At 43.1% G+C, this 23,520-nt stretch overlaps 1 protein-coding gene across 1 annotated transcript in view; it reads left to right on the forward strand.

The window, feature by feature from the left end:
- The window catches only part of ARMH3 (armadillo like helical domain containing 3), a 318,191-nt gene that overhangs the window by 141,615 nt on the left and 153,056 nt on the right, over window positions 1-23,520 (forward strand). The window contains exon 20 of the mRNA XM_082267886.1: window positions 18,107-18,195. Coding sequence (XP_082124012.1) covers window positions 18,107-18,195 — 89 coding nt within the window. The remainder of the gene's footprint in view (window positions 1-18,106; window positions 18,196-23,520) is intronic.

Consider the following 23,520-nt stretch of genomic DNA (forward strand, 5'->3'; position numbering starts at 1 on the left):
GGAATGGGTGTCATTGGGAGAGGAAGATGAGGAAATGGGTGTCACCGGGAGAGGAAGATGAGGGAAGGAAAGTCATTGGGACAGGAAGATGAGGGAATGGGTGTCACCGGGAGAGGAAATGGGTTTCACCGGGAGAGGAAGATGAGGGAATGGGTGTCACCGGGAGAGGAAGATGAGGAAATGGGTGTCACCGGGAGAGGAAGATGAGGGAAGGAAAGTGATTGGGACAGGAAGATGAGGGAATGGGTGTCACCGGGAGAGGAAATGGGTGTCACCGGGAGAGGAAGGTGAGGGAATGGGTGTCATTGGGAGAGGAAGATGAGGAAATGGGTGTCACTGGGAGAGGAAGATGAGGGAAGGGGTGTCATTGGGACAGGAAGAAGAGGGATTGAGTGTCACCGGGAGAGGAAGTTGAGGAAATGGGTGTCACTGGGAGAGGAAGATGAGGGAAGGGGTGTCATTGGGACAGGAAGAAGAGGGATTGAGTGTCACCGGGAGAGGAAGTTGAGGAAATGGGTGTCACTGGGAGAGAAAGATGAGGGAAGGGGTGTAATTGGGACAGGAAGATGCGGGAATGGGTGTCACCGGGATAGGAAGATGAGGAAATGGGTGTCAGCGGGAGAGGAAGATGAGGGAATGGGTGTCACCAGGACAGGAAGATGAAGGAATGGGTGTCACCAGGACAGGAAGATGAAGGAATGGGTGTCACCGGGACAGGAAGATGAAGGAACGGATGTCACAAAGACAGGAAGATGAGGTAATGGGTGTCACCAGGACAGGAAGATGAGGGAATGGGTGTCATAAAAACACTGACAGAAACTTGTAAAAATAACCAGAATATACAGAAATATAATAGAAGAAAGCCTCAGAAGTAAAGAGTAAAACACAACCCAACATTCTTTTTTTTTTTCAATTTTAATATTTTTTTATTAAAGGCATCATTGATAAACAATCATATATTGACAATAATCTAATTCCATAATAATGAGAACATTGTAGTCACATCTTATTATCCCAAAAAAAAAAAAAAAACTGATGATGCCTTCACCTATTTTATCCCTCATTTACCCCAAAACTAACCATAAAACCAAAAACAGAACAAGACAAAAAAAAAAAAAACACAACATTCTGGCTTGTTACATTGTTTCTGGTTGTCTGCCTAGTCCTACTCCTGTAGAGGGCAGCATAACCCTATGGTGAAGAATATGGAGCTGTGTCTGTCAATGAACTTGGAGAAATAGATTTTTCGGTGAATCCTATTTTTTTCCCCTCTTAATAACAATGTGGGCTCACATGTAAAGTCTGAAAGTTGAGGACAAAAGCTGGCAGATGCACCACCAGTAAAAGTGAGGAAACGGCGCGGTGTCTTGGTGACAGATGGCGGGCATCTCGTATGGTGCAATCCGTGACAGATGGAAAGCAATCTTGCGTGGAATACTGACAGGATAAGATAGGGGGGGAGGGGTGCGGAACGCAGAATTTTCGCGCAGGACATGAAAATGAAAGTCATTCCAGATCTCCATACTCACTTTGTTCGGTTTCTTGCCAATTGCTTATGTTTCTGGTCTTGCCCAAAAAAAAAAAAAAAAAATGACCTTGTACTTTTTTTTTTTTAGGTTAACCCAATAATTAAAACCTTGTCAATGTCTAATGTGGTTTCAAAAGTAATTTTTAGGATCTGCGGCTTTAACCACTTGACCTCTGGAAGATTTACCCTCCTTCATGACCAGGCCATTTTTTGCGACATGGCACTGCGTCACTTTAACTGACAGTTGCGCAGTCATGCAATACTGTACATAAAATAAAATTGATGTCCTTTTTTCCCCCACAAACAGAGCTTTTTTTTGGTGGTTTTTGATCACCTCTGCGTGTCTTTCTTTTTTGCGCTATGAACATAAAAAGAGCGACAACTTTGAAAAAAAAAAAAACTTTCTGCTATAAAAAAATCCAATAAAAAATGTAAAAAATTTAGGCCAATGTGTATTTTTTTTTTTTTTTTAATCAAGTCATTTTTATTGTCAATTTTTTACAATACGAAAAGAATATAGCAATATAAAGCATATCGTCAAGAAAAGCTTCTTGTACAAACTGTATAATAAACATACTAAAAAGAGAAAATAACTAAACTAAATAAAATAAAGTAACTAAAAAGAGAAAATAACTAAACAAAATAAAGTAACTAAAAAGAGAAAATAACTAAATAAAAAAAAAGTAACTAAAAAGAGAAAATAACTAAATAAAATAAAGTAACTAAAAAGAGAAAATAACAAAATAAAATAATGTAACTAAAAAGAGAAAATAACTAAAAGAAAGTAACTAAAAAGAGAAAATAACTAAATAAAATAAAGTAACTAAAAAGAGAAAATAACTAAATAAAATAAAGTAACTAAAAAGAGAAAATAACTAAATAAAATAAAGTAACTAAAAAGAGAAAATAACTAAATAAAATAAAGTAACTAAAAAGCGAAAATAACTAAATAAAATAAAGTAACTAAATAAAATAAAGTAACTAAAAAGAGAAAATAACTAAATAAAATAACTAAATAAAATAAAGTAACTAAAAAGAGAAAATAAAATAAAATAAAGTAACTAAAAAGAGAAAATAATGAAATAAAATAAAGTAACTAAAAAGAGAAAATAACTAAATAAAATAAAGTAACTAAAAAGAGAAAATAACTAAACAAAATAAAGTAACTAAATAAAATAAAATAAAGTAACTAAAAAGAGAAAATAATAAAATAAAATAAAGTAACTAAAAAGAGAAAATAATGAAATAAAATAAAGTAACTAAAAAGAGAAAATAATTAAATAAAATAAAGTAACTAAAAAGAGAAAATAACTAAATAAAATAAAGTAACTAAAAAGAGAAAATAATTAAATAAAATGAAGTAACTAAAAAGAGAAAATAACTAAACAAAATAAAAAAAGTAACTCAAAATAAAGTAATTCACAGCCTATCACCGACCTCCATTAAACGCTAACTGTAAATGGTTGTAAGTACCGTAAAGCCCAATATGTATTCTGCTACATATGTTTGGTAAAAATAAGCGTATATTGATTGGTTTACGCAAAAGTTATAGCGTCTACAAACTGTGGGATATACACTAGAACTTTTATTTTTTATTTTTACTAGTAATGGAGGCAATCAGCGACTTTGATATTGCGGCGGACATTCGGACACTGACTATCACTTTTGCTGCTTTGTGGGAACCAGTGACACTAATACAGTGATCAGTGCTAAAAATATGCACTGTAACTGTACTAATGACACTGGCAGGGAAGGGGTGAACATCCAAGGGTTAACTGTGTGTGCTGCTTTTACTCAGGGAAGTGATGGATTTTATTCCCCTGCTTTGGAATTTTTTAAATTTTATTAGTTTTTTTTTAGTTTTTTTAACACTGTATCTTTATTTATTTTTTTTTGTAATCAACTTTATTACTATCACAAAAGTGGTAGCATGGGTAGTGATAGGTCTTCTTAATGGAGAGATCTGGAGTCTTTAAGACCATACAGCTCTCTTCTGGCCTCCAAAGCATCAGATCAAATCGAGATCGGTTTGATCTGACGCTTTCACAAGCCGGTAATGACTTGTTTACATGAGACCGAAAGTGGATGTGATGAAATCCTCTGCGCTGCCAGTTTCTGATGTCATAACATCAGCTCCTCTCACTGTGTCCCAGGAAACGGATACTGCCGATCGCCTCTTTACCGGGCTCCCTGATCGAACGGGAGAGCCCAGTAAAGGTGACAGCGGGAGGTTCTGGAGGGTTGTGTGACCTAATTTTTACGCCTGTAACAAGTAATCCAGCAGCTGTATCGGTGCTTGGATTCCTTTTTACTAAAAAGAATTGCCAACTGTAGCTGCAGTCATGATCTCGGTATAACCACTTTTACCTTCCGCCGTTTATAAACAGCCTAACGACGGGAAGTGGTTAAATGTTATTTTTTCTTTGTTGCTGTAAATGTTTTTACCACTTCAGCCCCGGAGGATTTAGCTGCTCAAAGACCAGGCCATATTTTGCGATTCGGCACTGCGTGACTTTAACTGACAATTGCGCGGTCATGCGACGCTGTACCCAAATGAAATTGACGTCCTTTTTTCCCACAAACAGAGCTTTCTTTTGGTGGCATTTGATCACCTGTGCGATTTTTATTTTTTGCGCTATAAATAAAAAAAGAGCGACAATTTTGAAAAAATTATATTTTTCAAAATTTTTTTTATATGAAATTCTCATAAAAAAAAAATGTAAAAATCAAACTTTTTAACATTTTTAGGCCAATTTGTTTTCTGCTACATATTTTTGGTAAAAAAAAATCGCAATAAGCGTATTTTGATTGGTTTGCGCAAAAGTTATTGCGTTTACTAACTACGGGAAAGATTTATGTCATTTTTATTGTTTTTTTTTAAACTAGTAATGGCGGTGATCTGCGTTTTTTTTTTTTGTCAGCACTGCGACATTGCGGCGGACAGATCGGACCCCTGACTGACATTTTTGACACTTTGGGGGTACCAGTGACGTTACTACAGTAAATAAATATGCACTGTTAATGTAAAAATGACACTGGCAGGGAAGGGGTTAACTTTATTGGTGATCAAGGGGTTAAGTATGTCCCTAGGGGCGTGATTCTAACTGTCAGGGGGCGTGGCTTGTTAGATCATAACAGAGACATGCGATCCTACATAGTAGGATCACATAGCCTCTGTCATGATCTAAGGGAGAATGACAGATGGCTGTGTTTACATCAGCCGTCTGCCTTTCTCCCTCTCCTGAGGGAGATTGCGAGTGGCCGGTGGTCATCGGAGCCGCCGGTCACACGCACGGGGAAGGCGGGGAACGAGCCTACAGGCTCGTGGGCGAGCGACGTAGGTTTACGTCGCTTTGCCCAGGAGCGCCTGACTGCTGCAGTAAATAGTCGTGCGGCGGTTGGCAAGTGGTTAAACCTTATTTTCATAACGTTAATGCCACTCCATAGTGGACTAACAGTCACCTATGTCAGTGTTTCTCAAACGGGGTGCTGCAGCACCCTGGGGTGCTGTGAGGAGTCCTTAGGGGAGCCACAGCAACAGCCTGATCTGAGTGGTCCTTTGTTAGCTCCTGTGCTACATGAGGGAGACTACATAATTAACTCCTGTGTACAGAGGAGGCAGAAAGCTATGAGGTTAGGACAGGTCTTTATGGAGACATCAGGGGTCTATTAGACCCCTGTACTCCACTGCAGCTAATGGAGCACAGATCATGTTTCAATGTTTCATTAGTTGCTTCCCCAGCTAGCGCAGCCAGAGCATGATCTACAGATCAGGAAGCACCATGATACAGGTCACTTCCTGGTTCATTCACAACAGAGAGGATCAGTGAACAGATAGATACTGAGCTCCCTCTGCCTTGTATAGTGACACCCGCCATGGCCCCCCCAGGCCTGCAGTTGTGACAGCGAAGCCCAGGATACATGGTGGCGTGTAAGGGGGTTTCCTGGTTTCATAGCCACCCGATCACTTCCACCTGAAAGCTCACAGTCAACCTAACGTGAGAACACACACTTCCAGCTGGGAACGTGTTTAAAAGCCCTTTATAGAACGGCACTGGGACTAAGGAGATAAATTATTCCATAGAAAGCATTTTTGTTATATCTGTTCAATAATAATAATAAAAAAAAAAAACAGTTGGTCCTGCCAAAAATCCAGTGTTGTACTGTGCACCCTGTGCTGTTGTATAAAACAGTGTTTAACAATAAGAAGTGTGTTCTGTAGTCCTAACACGCTTCTCATCCTCAGGGTGCCAATGCTGCTTCTTAATTGGTACAGTACCATCAGTGTGTCACCCTAAGGCCGGGGTATTTAAATTAAAGTTCAAGGAGGTCCGGTCACTAAAACATTCTTCCAGTTGAGGCAGAAGGCCAAATCTCAAGTTTGTGTTATGACTCAGGAAGATTGCAGTCATTGTATGTCTATCAAGAAACGATAAATGTGCAATTTTCATAGCATTTAAACAATATTTATCCCCCCCATCAGAGTGCCCCTTTACATCAAATTCCCCCATTAGAGTGTCCCCTTTATATCAGGTGTCCCCCATCAGAGTGCCCCTTTATATCAGGTGTCCCCCATCAGAGTACCCCTTTATATCAGGTGTCCCCCATCAGAGTACCCCTTTTATCAGGTGTCCCCCATCAGAGTGCCCCTTTATATCAGGTGTCCCCCATCAGAGTGCCCCTTTATATCAGGTGTCCCCCATCAGAGTACCCCTTTATATCAGGTGTCCCCCATCAGAGTACCCCTTTATTTTAGGTGTCCCCCATCAGAGTACCCCTTTATATCAGGTGTCCCCCATCAGAGTACCCCTTTATATCAGGTGTCCCCCATCAGAGTACCCCTTTATATCAGGTGTCCCCCATCAGAGTGCCCCTTTATATCAGGTGTCCCCCATCAGAGTACCGCTTTATATCAGGTGTCCCCCATCAGAGTGCCCCTTTATATCAGGTGTCCCCCATCAGAGTGCCCCTTTATATCAGGTGTCCCCCATCAGAGTGCCCCTTTATATCAGGTGTCCCCCATCAGAGTACCGCTTTATATCAGGTGTCCCCCATCAGAGTGCCCCTTTATATCAGGTGTCCCCCATCAGAGTACCCCTTTATATCAGGTGTCCCCCATCAGAGTACCCCTTTATATCAGGTGTCCCCCATCAGAGTGCCCCTTTATATCAGGTGTCCCCCATCAGAGTGCCCCTTTATATCAGGTGTCCCCCATCAGAGTACCCCTTTATATCAGGTGTCCCCCATCAGAGTACCCCTTTATATCCGGTGTCCCCCCATCAGAGTGCCCCTTAATATCAGGTGTCCCCATCAGAGTGCCCCTTTATATCAGCTGTATTGTGTCACCCTAAGGCCGGGGTATTTAAATTAAAGTTCAAGGAGGTCCGGTCACTAAAACATTCTTCCAGTTAAGGCAGAAGGCCTAATCTCAAGTTTGTGTTATGACTCAGGAAGATTGCAGTCATTGTATGTCTATCAAGAAACGATAAATGTGCAATTTTCATAGCATTTAAACAATATTTATCCCCCCCATCAGAGTGCCCCTTTATATGAGGTGTCCCCCATCATAGCACCCCTTAATATCAGGTTTCCCCATCAGAGTGCCCCTTTATATCAGCTGTCCCCATCAGAGTGCCCCTATATTTTAGGTGTCCCCATCAGAGTGCCCCTTTACATCAAGTTCCCCAGGGGAGGGCTGGCAGCCTTAGGCCTGGGGGGGGGGGAAAGTCCAGTCAAGTGGCCCATTGAACCATCTCATCATCCATGCCCACCTGGTTTTATAATGGATATTGATGTTATGAATCAAGACAAACATGATACAATGTGGTAACATAATTTAATGTTAAGCGCAACAAAGGAGGTTTAACAAAAATACATGACATCACGCAAGGCGGGGCCTCGGAAGGAGATCACTCTGTCTGACAGGGAAGTGACTGTGTTAGTATTGTGCTGGCCTGGTGCAGGAGTGTACTCTGTAAACTCATACCGCCTTGCTGCAGCTCTGCAAATATAACATTGTGTAACGGCGACCAGCATCTGTATACAGTGACTGGCACTTACATTAATCCAGCCCTGAGTGCAGCCTTTTTACCTGGCATCAGAGCAACCTGGCGGCGATTTTCACCCTGCCCCCCTTCCCAGTCCTCCCCTGAAGTTCCCCCATCAGAGTACTATTTTGGATCATGTGTTCCCATCAGGTCACCCCTTCACATTCGGTGTGCCCATTGGAGTGTTCCCATATATCAGGTGCCTCCATCAGTGTGCCCTCATAGACCAGTTGTCCCCATCAGATTGCCCCTTTATATCAGGTGTCCCCATGGGGGGGCCCCAATTGACCACGTGCCCCAAAGATTAGGTTACCCCATCAGAGTGCCCCCGTATATCCGATGTCCCCATCAGAGTGCCCCCGTATATCCGATGTCCCCATCAGAGTGCCCCCGTATATCCGATGTCCCCATCAGAGTTCCCCCGTATATCACATGTCCCCATCAGAGTTCCCCCGTATATCACATGTCCCCATCAGAGTTCCCCTGTATATCACATGTCCCCATCAGAGTTCCCCTGTATATCACATGTCCCCATCAGAGTTCCCCTTTATATCAGAGTTCCCCATCAGAGTGCCCCTTTATATCAGAGTGCCCCTTTATATCAGAGTGCCCCTTTATATCAGAGTGCCCCTTTATATCAGAGTTCCCCATCAGAGTGCTCCTTTATATCAGATGTCCCCATCAGAGTGCTCCTTTATATCAGATGTCCCCATCAGAGTGCCCCCAAAGATAAGGTTCCTTTATCAGAGTGCCCCCATGGATTACGTCCCCCCCCCCAATCAGAGTGCTCCTTTATATCAGGTGTCTCCATCGCATTTCGGAGGAATTTCCTCCCTCTTCTTCAGGACTGTTGGTACATGCTTATGGAAGGGGGTGCTCTCCAAAGCAGGACCCAAATTTGGGGCTGTAGTTTGGCAGAGTGCTGGCTTTGTACTGATGCAGAGGCTCACCTTAATGTAGGAAGTGTGTTAGTGGCAGGATCACCAGGTAAAGTGACGAGTCATTGAGATACATTGACGATTTCTTTTCTAGCAGTATTTGCAGGTGCTTCTTAGAATTGTCTGAGGCCTGTAGAAGAAAGCTCCGGGGGGGGGGGGGGCCCTTTCATGCCATTCAGTAAACAAATTGACTCTCAAATAAACCGTCTTTCCATTGGACTGTCTGGCTCCTGATTGGACCAGAGGGTTAATGTATTATTTTGCCCCATTATCTGATCCGTTGCGAGATGCGGTGAAATCAGCGAGGCCGGAGACACAAACATTGTAAATTATTCATGTTAATTATCGTAACCTAAGATTAGACCTTTTATACAAACGCCTATCCGACTTCTTTCCAGTGAATGACTTCATTTTCCAAATGTGCTTCTCCCATACCGCGTATACGCCCGACAAAAGAGATCGGATCCGGGATCAGCCGGAGCGATTAAGTCTATTTGATCTCATAAATGATGCAATAGCGCCAACAACCCAGCAAAATCTCTTTAGAGTGAACCTGAGTAATATCCTCATGGAAAGAGCGGAGTCCAAAAACCCATTGCCTTTATTTTCTCATTTAACCACTTGCCCTCCGGATTGTTTACCCCCATTCATGACCAGGCCATGTTGTGCTATTCAGCACTGACCTACTTTAACTGGCAATTGTGCGGTCATGCAACACTAACCAAATTAAATTTACATCTATTAGTTTCTCACAAATGGTACTGCTGAAAAATTTAGGTTTGATCACCGATGCCGGCCAATATCATGCAGAGCTGTAATGAGTATTCTGATGGCGGGGCGGGACGGGAGAATTTCTTTGTAAGTGGGCAAACTTTCGCAATCTGCAGGGGATTAAATCATTATTTTTCCCCACTGTACACACAATCTGGTGGCTGCAGCCACTGGAAACTTGTGTAAAACTTACCCACTGTCAGGTCTGTACGGACCGTAAGGACCAATAAGATAAAGGAAGGAGTTAGATCAAGCTTCGTTACATAGTTAGTCAGGTTGAAAAAAGACACAGTAGGAGATAGTCGGACAGATTGGGGTAGAGCATTCCAGAGGATCAAGCAAAGTCCTTTCTTGTATAACAGAGGCATGGACGCCAGACAGAGAGATATCATTTTGCCCCTGTACAAATCATTAGTAAGACCTCATCTGGAATATGCAGTTCAGTTTTGGGCTCCAGTTCTCAAAAAGGATATCGGGGAACTGGAGAAAGTGCAGAGAAGGGCAACCAAACTGATAAGAGGCATGGAGGAGCTCAGCTATGAGGAGAGATTAGAGGAACTGAATTTATTCTCTCTTGAGAAGAGGTATAAATACATAAGGGGGGGATATGATCACCAAGTATAAATACATAAGGGGGGATATGATCACTATGTATAATTACACAAGGGGGGTATGATCACCAAGTATAAATACATAAGGGGGATATGGTCTCCATGTATAAATACACAAGGGGGGATGTGATCACCATGTGTAAATACATAAGGGGGGGGGGGGGTTATGATCTCCATGTATAAATACATAAGGGGGTATATGATCTCCATGTATAAATACATAAGGGGGTATATGATCTCCATGTATAAATACATAAGGAGGAATATGATCACCATGTATAAATACATAAGGGGGGGGGATATGATCACCATGTATAAATACATAAGGGGGGGGGATATGATCACCATGTATAAATACATAAGGGGGGGATATGATCACTATGTATAAATACATAAGGGGGGGGATATGATCTCCATGTATAAATATATAAGGGTGGATATGATCACCATGTATAAATACATAAGGGGGGGGGATATGATCACCATGTATAAATACATAAGGGGGGATATGATCTCCATGTATAAATACATAAGGGGGGATATGATCTCCATGTATAAATACATAAGGGGGGATATGATCACTATGTATAAATACACAAGGGGGGTATGATCACCAAGTATAAATACATAAGGGGGGGGATATGATCACTATGTATAATTACACAAGGGGGGTATGATCACCAAGTATAAATACATAAGGGGGGGATATGATCTCCATGTATAAATACACAAGGGGGGATGTGATCACCACGTGTAAATACATAAGGGGGGGATATGATCACCAAGTATAAATACATAAGGGGGGTATATGATCACTATGTATAATTACACAGGGGGGGTATGATCACCAAGTATAAATACATAAGGGGGATATGGTCTCCATGTATAAATACACAAGGGGGGATGTGATCACCATGTGTAAATACATAAGGGGGGGGGGTTATGATCTCCATGTATAAATACATAAGGGGGGGATATGATCTCCATGTATAAATACATAAGGAGGAATATGATCACCATGTATAAATACATAAGGGGGGGGGGGGGGATATGATCACCATGTATAAATACATAAGGGGGGGGGGATATGATCACCATGTATAAATACATAAGGGGGGGGGATATGATCACTATGTATAAATACATAAGGGGGGGGATATGATCTCCATGTATAAATATATAAGGGTGGATATGATCACCATGTATAAATACATAGCATATTTGAGAATTCCCCTTGGGGTGGGACTTTGGAGGTCACTCAAAAGATATACAAAAAATTGTATTTTAAATATATATTGGTTTTATTAGAAAAATCATAAAAAATAAACATATACAAATAACATTGAGAGCTATTAAAATTACTGGCAAAACTGATATTGATGTGGGGGTGTGCAAATCACTCAACCAATTATTCCAAGCAAGATCCGACGTTTCAAGGTAAGAACCTCTTCTTCAGGGATTTTTTGGGGAATAATCTTATCTGTAAGTATTGAAGAGATATATCAAAGCAAAACAAGCAGTTGTTGATAATAAGAAAGTATTCATATAAACATGTTTTTGAGTATAAACATACGTTCATCTGTAGAACAACATTGTAGGTAAAAACGTTATATACACTTACATGGTTGAAGGATGCATGGACACCACAATTGTTTTGCCAAGGTTAAAAACATGGAACATTAGCAACACCCACTGAGATCATCGTCAGCCTTGTCAATAAGTGGGAAGTTTGATATTTGGAGTGGATCCAATAAAAAATATAGCATGTGGTGGAAGGTGTGCAGACCAGAGGGGGCCCAAATTGCTCCAGCTGGAGTCCAAATTGGCTCAACCAAGAGGGCGGGGGTCAGTCACAGTAATGCTGTGAATAGCAAGGAAATACAATGAATAAAGCGTAAAAGGTAGAAATAAAATCCAAAAATGTTTGTTTTGTCTGGGTACAATGTATAAGGAGTACAATGACACAGCAAAACCACAGAATATGCACGTATATACAAATACTGCATGTATAGGAGGCAATAGCCCGATAGATACATGTCTAATAAATGCTTGTATGGCATCTTACTAGGATCAGATATGGTTGATAGCACTACTGAAAAAGAAACTAGTGCCTAAAGTTAAATAAAGTCCATACTATAGCAATTTTGTGACTGTAAAAGATAGCCAGTGAGACTGGGTATATAGAGATGAAATATAGTCATAACATAGGCTAGATGTGCATATTCGTGTATAAATGAAGGTTGGTAAATCCCATTGAAGTAATGGAAACTGACCTTAAGACCGCAAACTCCAAGGCAAACTTCCTCCCAGCAGTGGATGTAGACAGTACTCCATGCTGGGAGTGGTGCCTATATAGGAGCGCAGTCCGGTGAGAGCAATCAAGCTGATTGCATCTCCGCCCCCTGGTGGCCCTGGGCTCCCCGAGCGGCGCTCGCCAAACCCGCCCATATCCACGCCCCGACGAGCGCAGGAAGTGCGTCACCGGAGCGAGAGGCCAGAGGCGTAGCCGGCGGACGTCTCCCACCGGCACGGGAAATGACGTCGCTGGAACGCACGAATGCGTACAGCGGCGTGTCCCGGAAGTGGGGAGGACATCCGGAGATGTCAGCAGGGAAGGTCTCCACCGCCAGGAATCTCTGGGTCTTGTATGTCAGACCCAGACCCCGTGCCGGGCTGGAGCGAAGGGTCCCCAGGGATGCACAATCATATCCACGCAAAAGAATGTCAATCAAACAGATGCATGTACTTTGATAATACATACAAGTGTTAGAAATAAAGGAAGTATCTATATATCATATAGATACTTCCTTTATTTCTAACACTTGTATGTATTATCAAAGTACATGCATCTGTTTGATTGACATTCTTTTGCGTGGATATGATTGTGCATCCCTGGGGACCCTTCGCTCCAGCCCGGCACGGGGTCTGGGTCTGACATACAAGACCCAGAGATTCCTGGCGGTGGAGACCTTCCCTGCTGACATCTCCGGATGTCCTCCCCACTTCCGGGACACGCCGCTGTACGCATTCGTGCGTTCCAGCGACGTCATTTCCCGTGCCGGTGGGAGACGTCCGCCGGCTACGCCTCTGGCCTCTCGCTCCGGTGACGCACTTCCTGCGCTCGTCGGGGCGTGGATATGGGCGGGTTTGGCGAGCGCCGCTCGGGGAGCCCAGGGCCACCAGGGGGCGGAGATGCAATCAGCTTGATTGCTCTCACCGGACTGCGCTCCTATATAGGCACCACTCCCAGCATGGAGTACTGTCTACATCCACTGCTGGGAGGAAGTTTGCCTTGGAGTTTGCGGTCTTAAGGTCAGTTTCCATTACTTCAATGGGATTTACCAACCTTCATTTATACACGAATATGCACATCTAGCCTATGTTATGACTATATTTCATCTCTATATACCCAGTCTCACTGGCTATCTTTTACAGTCACAAAATTGCTATAGTATGGACTTTATTTAACTTTAGGCACTAGTTTCTTTTTCAGTAGTGCTATCAACCATATCTGATCCTAGTAAGATGCCATACAAGCATTTATTAGACATGTATCTATCGGGCTATTGCCTCCTATACATGCAGTATTTGTATATACGTGCATATTCTGTGGTTTTGCTGTGTCATTGTACTCCTTATACATTGTACCCAGACAAAACAAACATTTTTGGATTTTATTTCTACCTTTTACGCTTTATTCATTGTATTTCCTTGCTATTCACAGCATTACTGTGACTGACCCCCGCCCTCTTGGTTGAGCCAATTTGGACTCCAGCTGGAGCAATTTGGGCCCCCTCTGGTCTGCACACCTTCCACCACATGCTATATTTTTTATTGGATCCACTCCAAATATCAAACTTCCCACTTATTGACAAGGCTGACGATGATCTCAGTGGGTGTTGCTAATGTTCCATGTTTTTAACCTTGGCAAAACAATTGTGGTGTCCATGCATCCTTCAACCATGTAAGTGTATATAACGTTTTTACCTACAATGTTGTTCTACAGATGAACGTATGTTTATACTCAAAAACATGTTTATATGAATACTTTCTTATTATCAACAACTGCTTGTTTTGCTTTGATATATCTCTTCAATACTTACAGATAAGATTATTCCCCAAAAAATCCCTGAAGAAGAGGTTCTTACCTTGAAACGTCGGATCTTGCTTGGAATAATTGGTTGAGTGATTTGCACACCCCCACATCAATATCAGTTTTGCCAGTAATTTTAATAGCTCTCAATGTTATTTGTATATGTTTATTTTTTATGATTTTTCTAATAAAACCAATATATATTTAAAATACAATTTTTTGTATATCTTTTGAGTGACCTCCAAAGTCCCACCCCAAGGGGAATTCTCAAATATGCTTCTCATATCGGGATGTGGCACTCGTATTTAGGGACACAGTGTGAGCACACCTTCCATTTTGTATAAATACATAAGGGGGGGGGATATGATCACCATGTATAAATACATAAGGGGGGGGGGAATATGATCACTATGTATAAATACATAAGGGGGATATGATCACCATGTATAAATACATAAGGGGGGATATGATCTCCATGTATAAATACATAAGGGGGGATATGATCTCCATGTATAAATACATAAGGGGGGGATATGATAACCATGTATAAATACATAAGGGGGGGATATGATCACCATGTATAAATACATAGGGGGGGGGGATATGATCACCATGTATAAATACATAAGGGGGGGGGATATGATCACTATGTATAAATACATAAGGTGGGGGGATATGATCTCCATGTATAAATACATAAGGGGGGGGGGATATGATCACCATGTATAAATACATAAGGGGGGATATGATCTCCATGTATAAATACATAAGGGAGGGGATATGATCACCATGTATAAATACATAAGGGGGGGGATATGATCACCATGTATAAATACATAAGGGGGGGGGGATATGATCACCATGTATAAATACATAAGGGGGGGATATGATCTCCATGTATAAATACATAAGGGGGGGGGATATGATCACCATGTATAAATACATAAGGGAGGGGGATATGATCACCATGTATAAATACATAAGGGGGGGGGGGATATGATCACCATGTATAAATACATAAGGGGGGGATATGATCACCATGTATAAATACATAAGGGGGGATATGATCACCATGTATAAATACATAAGGGGGGGATATGATCTCCATGTATAAATACATAAGGGGGGGGGGGGATATGATCACCATGTATAAATACATAAGGGGGGGATATGATCACCATGTATAAATACATAAGGGGGGGATATGATCACCATGTATAAATACATAAGGGGGGGGGGATATGATCACTATGTATAAATACATAAGGGGGGGGGGATATGATCTCCATGTATAAATATATAAGGGTGGATATGATCACCATGTATAAATACATAAGGGGGGGGGATATGATCACTATGTATAAATACATAAGGGGGGGGGATATGATCACCATGTATAAATACATAAGGGGGGGGGATATGATCACTATGTATAAATACATAAGGGGGGATATGATCTCCATGTATAAATACATAAGGGGGGGGGATATGATCACCATGTATAAATACATAAGGGGGGGGGGGATATGATCTCCATGTATAAATACATAAGGGAGGATATGATCTCCATGTATAAATACATAAGGGGGTATATGATCTCCATGTATAAATACATAAGGGGGGATATGATCTCCATGTATAAATACATAAGGGGGGGGGATATGATCACCATGTATAAATACATAAGGGAGGATATGATCTCCATGTATAAATACATAAAGGGAGATATGATCTCCATGTATAAATACATAAGGGGGGATATGATCTCCATGTATAAATACATAAGGGGTCCATATAGTGAACTTGGTGTTGAGTTATTCATTTTAAGGTCATCACAGAGGACGAGGGAGCGCTCTTTACATCTAGAGGAAAAGAGATTTCATCTCCAAATACGGAAAGGTTTCTTCCGTGAAAATGTAGAATAGACTCCCTCCAGAGGTGGTTCTGGCCAGCTCAGTAGATTGCTTTAAAAAAGTCCTGGATTCTTTCCTAGGTGTACATAATATAACTGGGTAATAACATTTATAGGTAAAGTTGATCCAGGGAATATCCGATCGCCTCTCGGGGGATCAGGAAGGAATTTTTTCCCCTGCTTTAGCAATCTGGATGATGCTCTGTTGGGGTTTTTCGCCTTCCTCTGGATCAACTACGGGTATAGGATTGTGTATATGGGATTGTATGGTTGGGGTTTCTTTACTGGTTTTTGTTTTTTTATGGGTTGAGCCAGATGGACTTGTGTCTTTCAACCTGACTAACTATGTAACCAATTAAAAAAAAAAAAAACACAACTACAATATACACAATGCTATACCCACAGTTGATCCAGAGGAAGGCGAAAAACTCCAGCAAAGCATCATCCAATTTACTACAGCAGGGGGAAAAATTTACTCCCCCCCCCCCCCCCCCATGCCAAAGTTCTAGGTGTGATCCTGGACTCTGAACTATCTTTTCGGCCCAACATCCAAAGCTTGCTGCCTCAACCTCGGCAACATCTCCAAGATACGTCCCTTCCTAACCACCACAAAGCTTCTAATCCACTCCCTGTTCATCTCTCGTCTCTATTACATTCCACGCCGCATTGATGCAGTAATTCATGTAAAAGGAGACCCGACCAAGTACAGACTTTTCACTAAGACAACATTTCTGTATTAAAAATCCTTTTTTTTTTTTTTTTTTATTGGTCTTATGTGATATTTTCATTTTCTGAGATAATGAATTTTGGGGTGTCACTCGCTGTAAGCCTTAATCATCAAAATTAAAAGAAATACTTGAAATCTATCACTCTGTGTGTAACACATCTATAAAAAATATAGGAGTTTCACTTTTTGAGTTGAATTACTGAAATAAATAACGTTTTGGTTGATATGTTAATTTTTTGGGGATGCACCTGTGTGTGTGTGTTTGTGTATGTATGTATATGTGTGTGTGTATATATATATATATATATATATATATATATATATATATATATATATATATATATATATATATATATATACACACACACACACACACACAGGTGCATCCCAAAAAATATATATATATATTTTTTTTTTCTTGCTGCTTGTGTTTCTGGATCTATTGATCTTTTGCATACTGCTTTTATGTATCGACAAGAGTGCTTACAATGATCATCTTTTATTTATTCATGTAAAAACTTTATCTTAAAAGGTAAAAAAAAAAATCTATCACTCTGTGTGTAACACATCTATATAAAATATAGGAGTTTCACTTTTTGAGTTGAATTACTGAAATAAATTACCTTTTGGATGATTTGTTAATTTTTTGGGGATGCACCTGTGTGTGTGTGTGTTTATGTGTATGTATGTATGTGTGTATATATATATATATACACACAGGTGCATCCCAAAAAATAATATTGATATATATTTTTATATATATATATATATATATATATATATATATATATATATATATATATATATATTCATATTCTTGCTGCTTGTGTTTCTGGATCTATTGATCTTTTGCATACTGCTTTTATTTATTGACAAGAGTGCTTACAATGATCATCTTTTATTTATTCATGTAAAAACTTTATCTTAAAAGGTAAAAAGAAAATATCTGTTTTCTGTAGCTAATTTTAAAGTTTGAGCTGCAGTTTGGCTTCAATTTGTTAGTGCAGGAATTCCCAAACTACGGCCCTCCAGTTGTTCAGGAACTACAATTCCCATCATGCCTAGTCATGTCTGTGAATGTCAGAGTTTTACAATGCTTCATGGGATGTGTAGTTGGAGGGCCGTAGTTTGGGAATCCCTGTGCTAGTGTATTCAAATCTGCTAGGACTCCCCTCCTCTCAGACTGATAATGCTGCAGTCTGCTGTGCCTCCTGTACTCCTTCATCCAGAATGGGGGCGCTCTAATACAAGAGGTGCATTACTGGCCAGATTTTTGGGGAAAAACAAAGGAGGGAAAAAGCCTAAACAAAAGAAAACTAATGCAGCTGCCACATCTAATAATTGGCAATCTGCAATATATAAGATTTTTGGTTTAGGACTTGATTTATTACATTTTAATATTAGTTGCATTCTATAATGCTTTTAGATCATTTGTAATAAATCTATCCCGTTGTTTTTTTTTTTTTTTCTCCTTGGCAGACGTTGTATACAGATTATACACAAGCTCCTGTGCTACCAGAAGAAGTGCCGAGTACGACTTCACTATACCTGGAGAGAGCTGTGGGCAGGTAAGTCACAAAGCACCGTCCCCATTGGCTGAAGGAAAATCTTGGCCAGTCAGCCAGGACCAACTGTCTGAATTTTTATAAAGCTTTCACATATATAATTGGTTTCCTGTAGAGTAAAGGGCCGTTCTGTCTATCATCAATCTTTGTGACTAAGAAAACTACAAGTCCCTTCTACCACCACAGCAGACGGCTGTGTAGCTGCCAATGGACTGGGAAGGGCGCCTATGAGCATCCTCAGCATCTTCGTAGAGCATTCACAAGCCCTGCAGCTTTCAAACGGACAGCCTGTATGGAGTTATGGGCAGAAAGCTTTAGGACTTGACATTGCACTCACTTGGCGGCGACTTCTGTTAAAGTCTATGGGCACAGGTCCGATAGAAGTCGCCTTAAAGCGAACCTTCAGCCATTTTTCTAACTTTCTGTACATTAAAAGGGTTGTGTTAAGGCAGAAGGTGCATTTTATGCATTAATCACTTCTAGACCGGAAGATTTTCCCCCTTAAAGACCAGGGCATATTTTGGGATTCAGCACTGCATTACTTTAACTCACCCACCGGGAGACCCAAGCAAATACAGCCGCCATGTCCGCCGCCTGGTCAGAGTCCAAACGAAGCTGTAACCCGGAAGCGACGACACTTCCAGTTTAATCGGCTACCAATATCGCTGATTTTAAAAAATTACACTATTCAAAAATGCTAATTTTGGCGTTTTGCATACTTTTAAGACCCCAGATCCCTCTATAAAGAGTACCTGTCACTGCCATATACTGTCACATTCCCCCCGATCCCTCCATAAAGAGTACCTGTCACTCCTATTACTGTCACATTCCCCCCGGATCCCTCCATAAAGAGTACCTGTCACTGCCTATTACTGTCACATTCCCCCCGATCCCTCCATAAAGAGTACCTGTCACTCCTATTACTGTCACATTCCCCCCGGATCCCTCCATAAAGAGTACCTGTCACTGCCTATTACTGTCACATTCCCCCCCGATCCCTCCATAAAGAGTACCTGTCACTGCCTATTACTGTCACATCCCCCCCCGATCCCTCCATAAAGAGTACCTGTCACTGCCTATTACTGTCACATCCCCCCCCGATCCCTCCATAAAGAGTACCTGTCACTGCATATTACTGTCACATTCCCCCCGATCCCTCCATAAAGTGTACCTGTCACTGCATATTACTGTCACATTCCCCCCGATCCCTCCATAAAGAGTACCTGTCACTCCTATTACTGTCACATTCTTCCCCTGATCCCTCCATAAAGAGTACCTGTCACTCCTATTACTGTCACATTCTTCCCCTGATCCCTCCATAAAGAGTACCTGTCACTGCCTATTACTGTCACATTCCCCCCGATCCCTCCATAAAGTGTACCTGTCACTGCATATTACTGTCACATTCCCCCCGATCCCTCCATAAAGAGTACCTGTCACTGCCTATTACTGTCATATTCCCCCCGATCCCTCCATAAAGAGTACCTGTCACTGCCTATTACTGTCACATTCCCCCCGATCTCTCCATAAAGAGTACCTGTCACTGCATATTACTGTCACATTCCCCCTGATCCCTCCATAAAGAGTACCTGTCACTCATATTACTGTCACATTCCTCCTGATCCCTCCATAAAGAGTACCTGTCACTGCCTATTACTAACACATTCCCCCCGATCCCTCCATAAAGAGTACCTGTCACTGCCTATTACTGTCACATTCCCCCCGATCCCTCCATAAAGAGTACCTGTCACTGCCTAATACTGTCACAAGGGATGTTTACATTCCTTGTGACGGCAATAAGTGATCAGCTTTTTTATTTTTTTTTGTGAAAAAAATAAAATAGGAAAAAAAAAAATATATCTCTTTCGTTCATTGACGGACACAGCTCCTGATCTTCTTAACCATTGGGTTATACTGCCCCCTACAGGAGCAGGACACTAGGCAGAAATAAAGTCTGACTACCCCTATGGGCAGTCCCAGGGGGTATACACCTCTCTTTGCTATAGGTACTCTTTTTTTTCTGCCTAGGCAGGAATAAGGACCTAGTTCCTTGCTGGGATCTCTGTTCCTGGCAATTTTTTCTTTTTAGATAGAAATTTTTCTCCTGGTTTTTTCCTGTGAGATCTACAATCAACTGCCGGGCTGGGCGATGGGCTGGATAGTCTAGATCCAGTGGTCACCCCAGTCTGGCCAGCGAGCACACACAGACCTCAGCTCCTCGCTAGGTCGGCCGCGACATAGCCCCACCGGACGGGGGCTGGCCTGTGAGTTAAACACCTCGTGAGGGCACAAAGGACCAGGTCTCGGCCCAAGTCGCAGCGTTCCTCCTGGCCAACAGCCCCCCCATTTCGATGAAGAGGAGGTTCTGTCTGGAGCGGTGCCCACCTGGTTCCTGGTATGGTGAGGTGCTGACCTCCCCCCCCCCCTGGAGGGTTTTGGGGTAGACATTGGCCCCTCTTTGGGATGGTTGAACCCCCGTGTCCCCTCCTTACCATCAGGCATCCCCAATTTATCTGTTCCCCCATTCTACCCCCCTCCACTTATACTGGGGCTGTGTGGGTGGTCTGGTCCATCTCCTGGGGTGGGGGCAGGGCACTATGCTGGCAATTGGGGTGGGGGTGCCGCTGGCGACTGGACAGTCGGCTGTGCAGGGGGGGTTGTACCCTGACGGGGGCTCCTGCCAGGGCACCCCGTCCTGCCTGGGCCTTTCCATGAGGCCTAGGGATCTCTCCTGGGTCCCTGGGAGCCTCGTAGTGCCGTGCAAGGCCACCGTTTTCTTGTAGCCTGCATGCTCACTGCACGGCGGCCATGTTTGTGTAGTCCGGCAGCCTTTGTGCGGTGGTTTTCCATTGAAAATAGCAACGACCATGACAGTGGAGCCTTGTGGGCAGCAATTTTGGCGGTGGGAGTACCCCCTCATCCCTGGGTGCTGACTCCTGGATCTTTTCACTTCCAGATTGCCGCACGTGGAGTGCAGATTCTCCTGGTGGCTGCAGGTGCCTGGTTCTGCTCGGTGGGGAGTCTGGTGGTTCTTTGTGCCTGGCGACTGGATGGTGCTGCCAGCTCGGTGGGGGTTGTCCCTTTGCAGTGTTTTACACTTTTTGTGGGGTCCTCCTAGTGACTCATGGAGTCTTTCGAGCACATCTCCCCACCTGTTCCCCTCTCTGAAGCTGCGGGGCCCTCCAGGTTCCAACCATCCATTGATGCACTGTTGGCGGTCCTGGAGTCCTTTGTGTCCCGGTGGAGGGGGCTTTCGGGCGACGGGCTAGCGAAAAGCGCCCCCCCGCCTTCCCCATGGTTCATCTTTCTCATCAGATCCTGAATCTTATTAAGCTGCCGCAGACGTGGGTCACCCTGTTGGGTTTGCGACCACGCGACCATAATCCTCAGCCAGTGAGGACGATTCCTCCACATCTGCAACCTCGCACGAAAAGGCACTGGTGGAAGCACTAATTGTATCTGTATGTGAGACCTTAAAGATGGAGGACGCAGCTGCAACGGAGACGCAGGTTCCCTTTTGCACTCACGAGGCCATCCAGAGCGGCAAAGGTGTTTCCTTTCCCCGCCTATTTTGACAGAATTGTCGTTTAAGAGTTGGGATGACCAAAGCGCCCCCTTGGGATCCCTGAGCGATTTGCTAGGTGATACCCCTATGAGGAGTCCCTTATTAAGAAGTGGACTGTTCCACCGGTGGTTGACCTTTTCAAGGATATCGCCTGTTTGGAGCTACCCTGGATGACATCATTAAAGGTCTCACAGGGGGTAAGAGTACCTTTCTTCGGCAGGCTACTAAGGCAATGACCCTCGTTGTAGACGTGGGTCCTCCTCCTTGACTCTCATAAGAAGTTTTTTCGTCCCTCAGGGTCGACTGACAAGGGCTGGAAGCCTTTCAGGGCCTCCTCTGTAGGATTCAAACTAACCTTGTCAGGTAAGCTGAGAGCAGGCTCCTTCAGCATGAAGGTTCGCCCTCCCCCTATCGGATCCGGCTACAAGATCGCATTTCGCTCTTGTTCCCTGGCAAGGTTCTTTCCTTTCATTTTGCGGTTGTCGCCAGACCGCTTACAGGTTCTGTTTGGGGTGGTACCGTTTGCACAGTTCCATATGAGGTCCCTGCAAAGGGAGATTCTGGCCAAACAGGACAAGACTCTGCAGTCTCTGGACAATCAGATCCGGCTGAGCTGGACAACGAGAAAGTCCCTGATATGGAGGCTTCGTTCTCCGCCGCTCCGACTGGGCAAATCCTTCCTCCCCTTGAATTAGACAGTGGTCATCACGGATGCCAGCCTGTCTGGCTGGGGAGGCATCATTGGCAAAAATTCTGCTCAAGGGATCCAGACTATCGATAAATGTCTTGGAACTCCGAGCGACCAGACTGTGCCTGGACCAATGGACGGATCGTCTTCCGGGAAGTCCAGTGCGCATTCAATCGGACAATGCTATGGCTGTGGCCTATGCCAGTTACCAGGGTGGCACAGTAAGTGTCCAGGTGGCTCTGGAGGTAGCCAGCATTCTAAGGTGGGTAGAATGGTTCGTTCCAGCCCTCTCCGCCATACACATTCCCAGGGTGGAAAACTGGCAGGCGAATTACCTCAGTCGGCATGTGTTGGATCAAGGGGAGTGGTCCCTTCATCCGGAGGTGTTTTATCAGTTGTGTCTCTTGGGGCATCCCCAAGGTGGATCTGTTGGTGTCTCGGCTCAACAGAAAGGTGCAGAGGTTTGTGGCTCAGTCACAGGATCCTCTGGCGGTCATTCAAGCAGTGCGGCACTATATCCAATTGCTGACCAGGCTTTTTTCTGACATTCTTTGTTTACAAGTAAAAATCTTTTTTTTTCGGATATCAGCAAGACACAGATATCACAGCTTTAACTGGATCCTCCACTCGCTCACACTGGTTCTTTCATCAACACTGCTCTCCTCTTCTCTCCAGATAAAGTGTCATATAAAAAATAGAGGACTGATAGCGTAATCCTATTTATTTAATAGAATCTAGAAACACCACAAGATTCCAATCCCCCCCCCCCCAGTGTATATGCTTACAATTCCAAAAAATCAAGCATGAACACAAATAGAGAGTATCGCAGATGGTGTGTGCCGATCTCACCGCTGCTGCTCATCGCTCGCGGGGATCCCGACACGATCTATCATCTAGGTAGCCCATGCCCTGATGCGTTTCATCATTACGACTTCGTTTGAGGGCCTCAGACAGTCATAATGACGAAACGCGTCAGTGCGTGATCACACGGCTACCTAGACTGGAGATTTTGGCGAGCCTCCCGGGATCCCCGCGAGCGGTGAGCAGAGCGTTCAGATTGTGAGCAGAAGCAGTG

Source organism: Pelophylax lessonae (assembly GCF_965119305.1).
Source record: "Pelophylax lessonae genome assembly, chromosome: 9".
In the NCBI taxonomy this organism is placed as follows: Eukaryota; Metazoa; Chordata; class Amphibia; order Anura; family Ranidae; genus Pelophylax; species Pelophylax lessonae.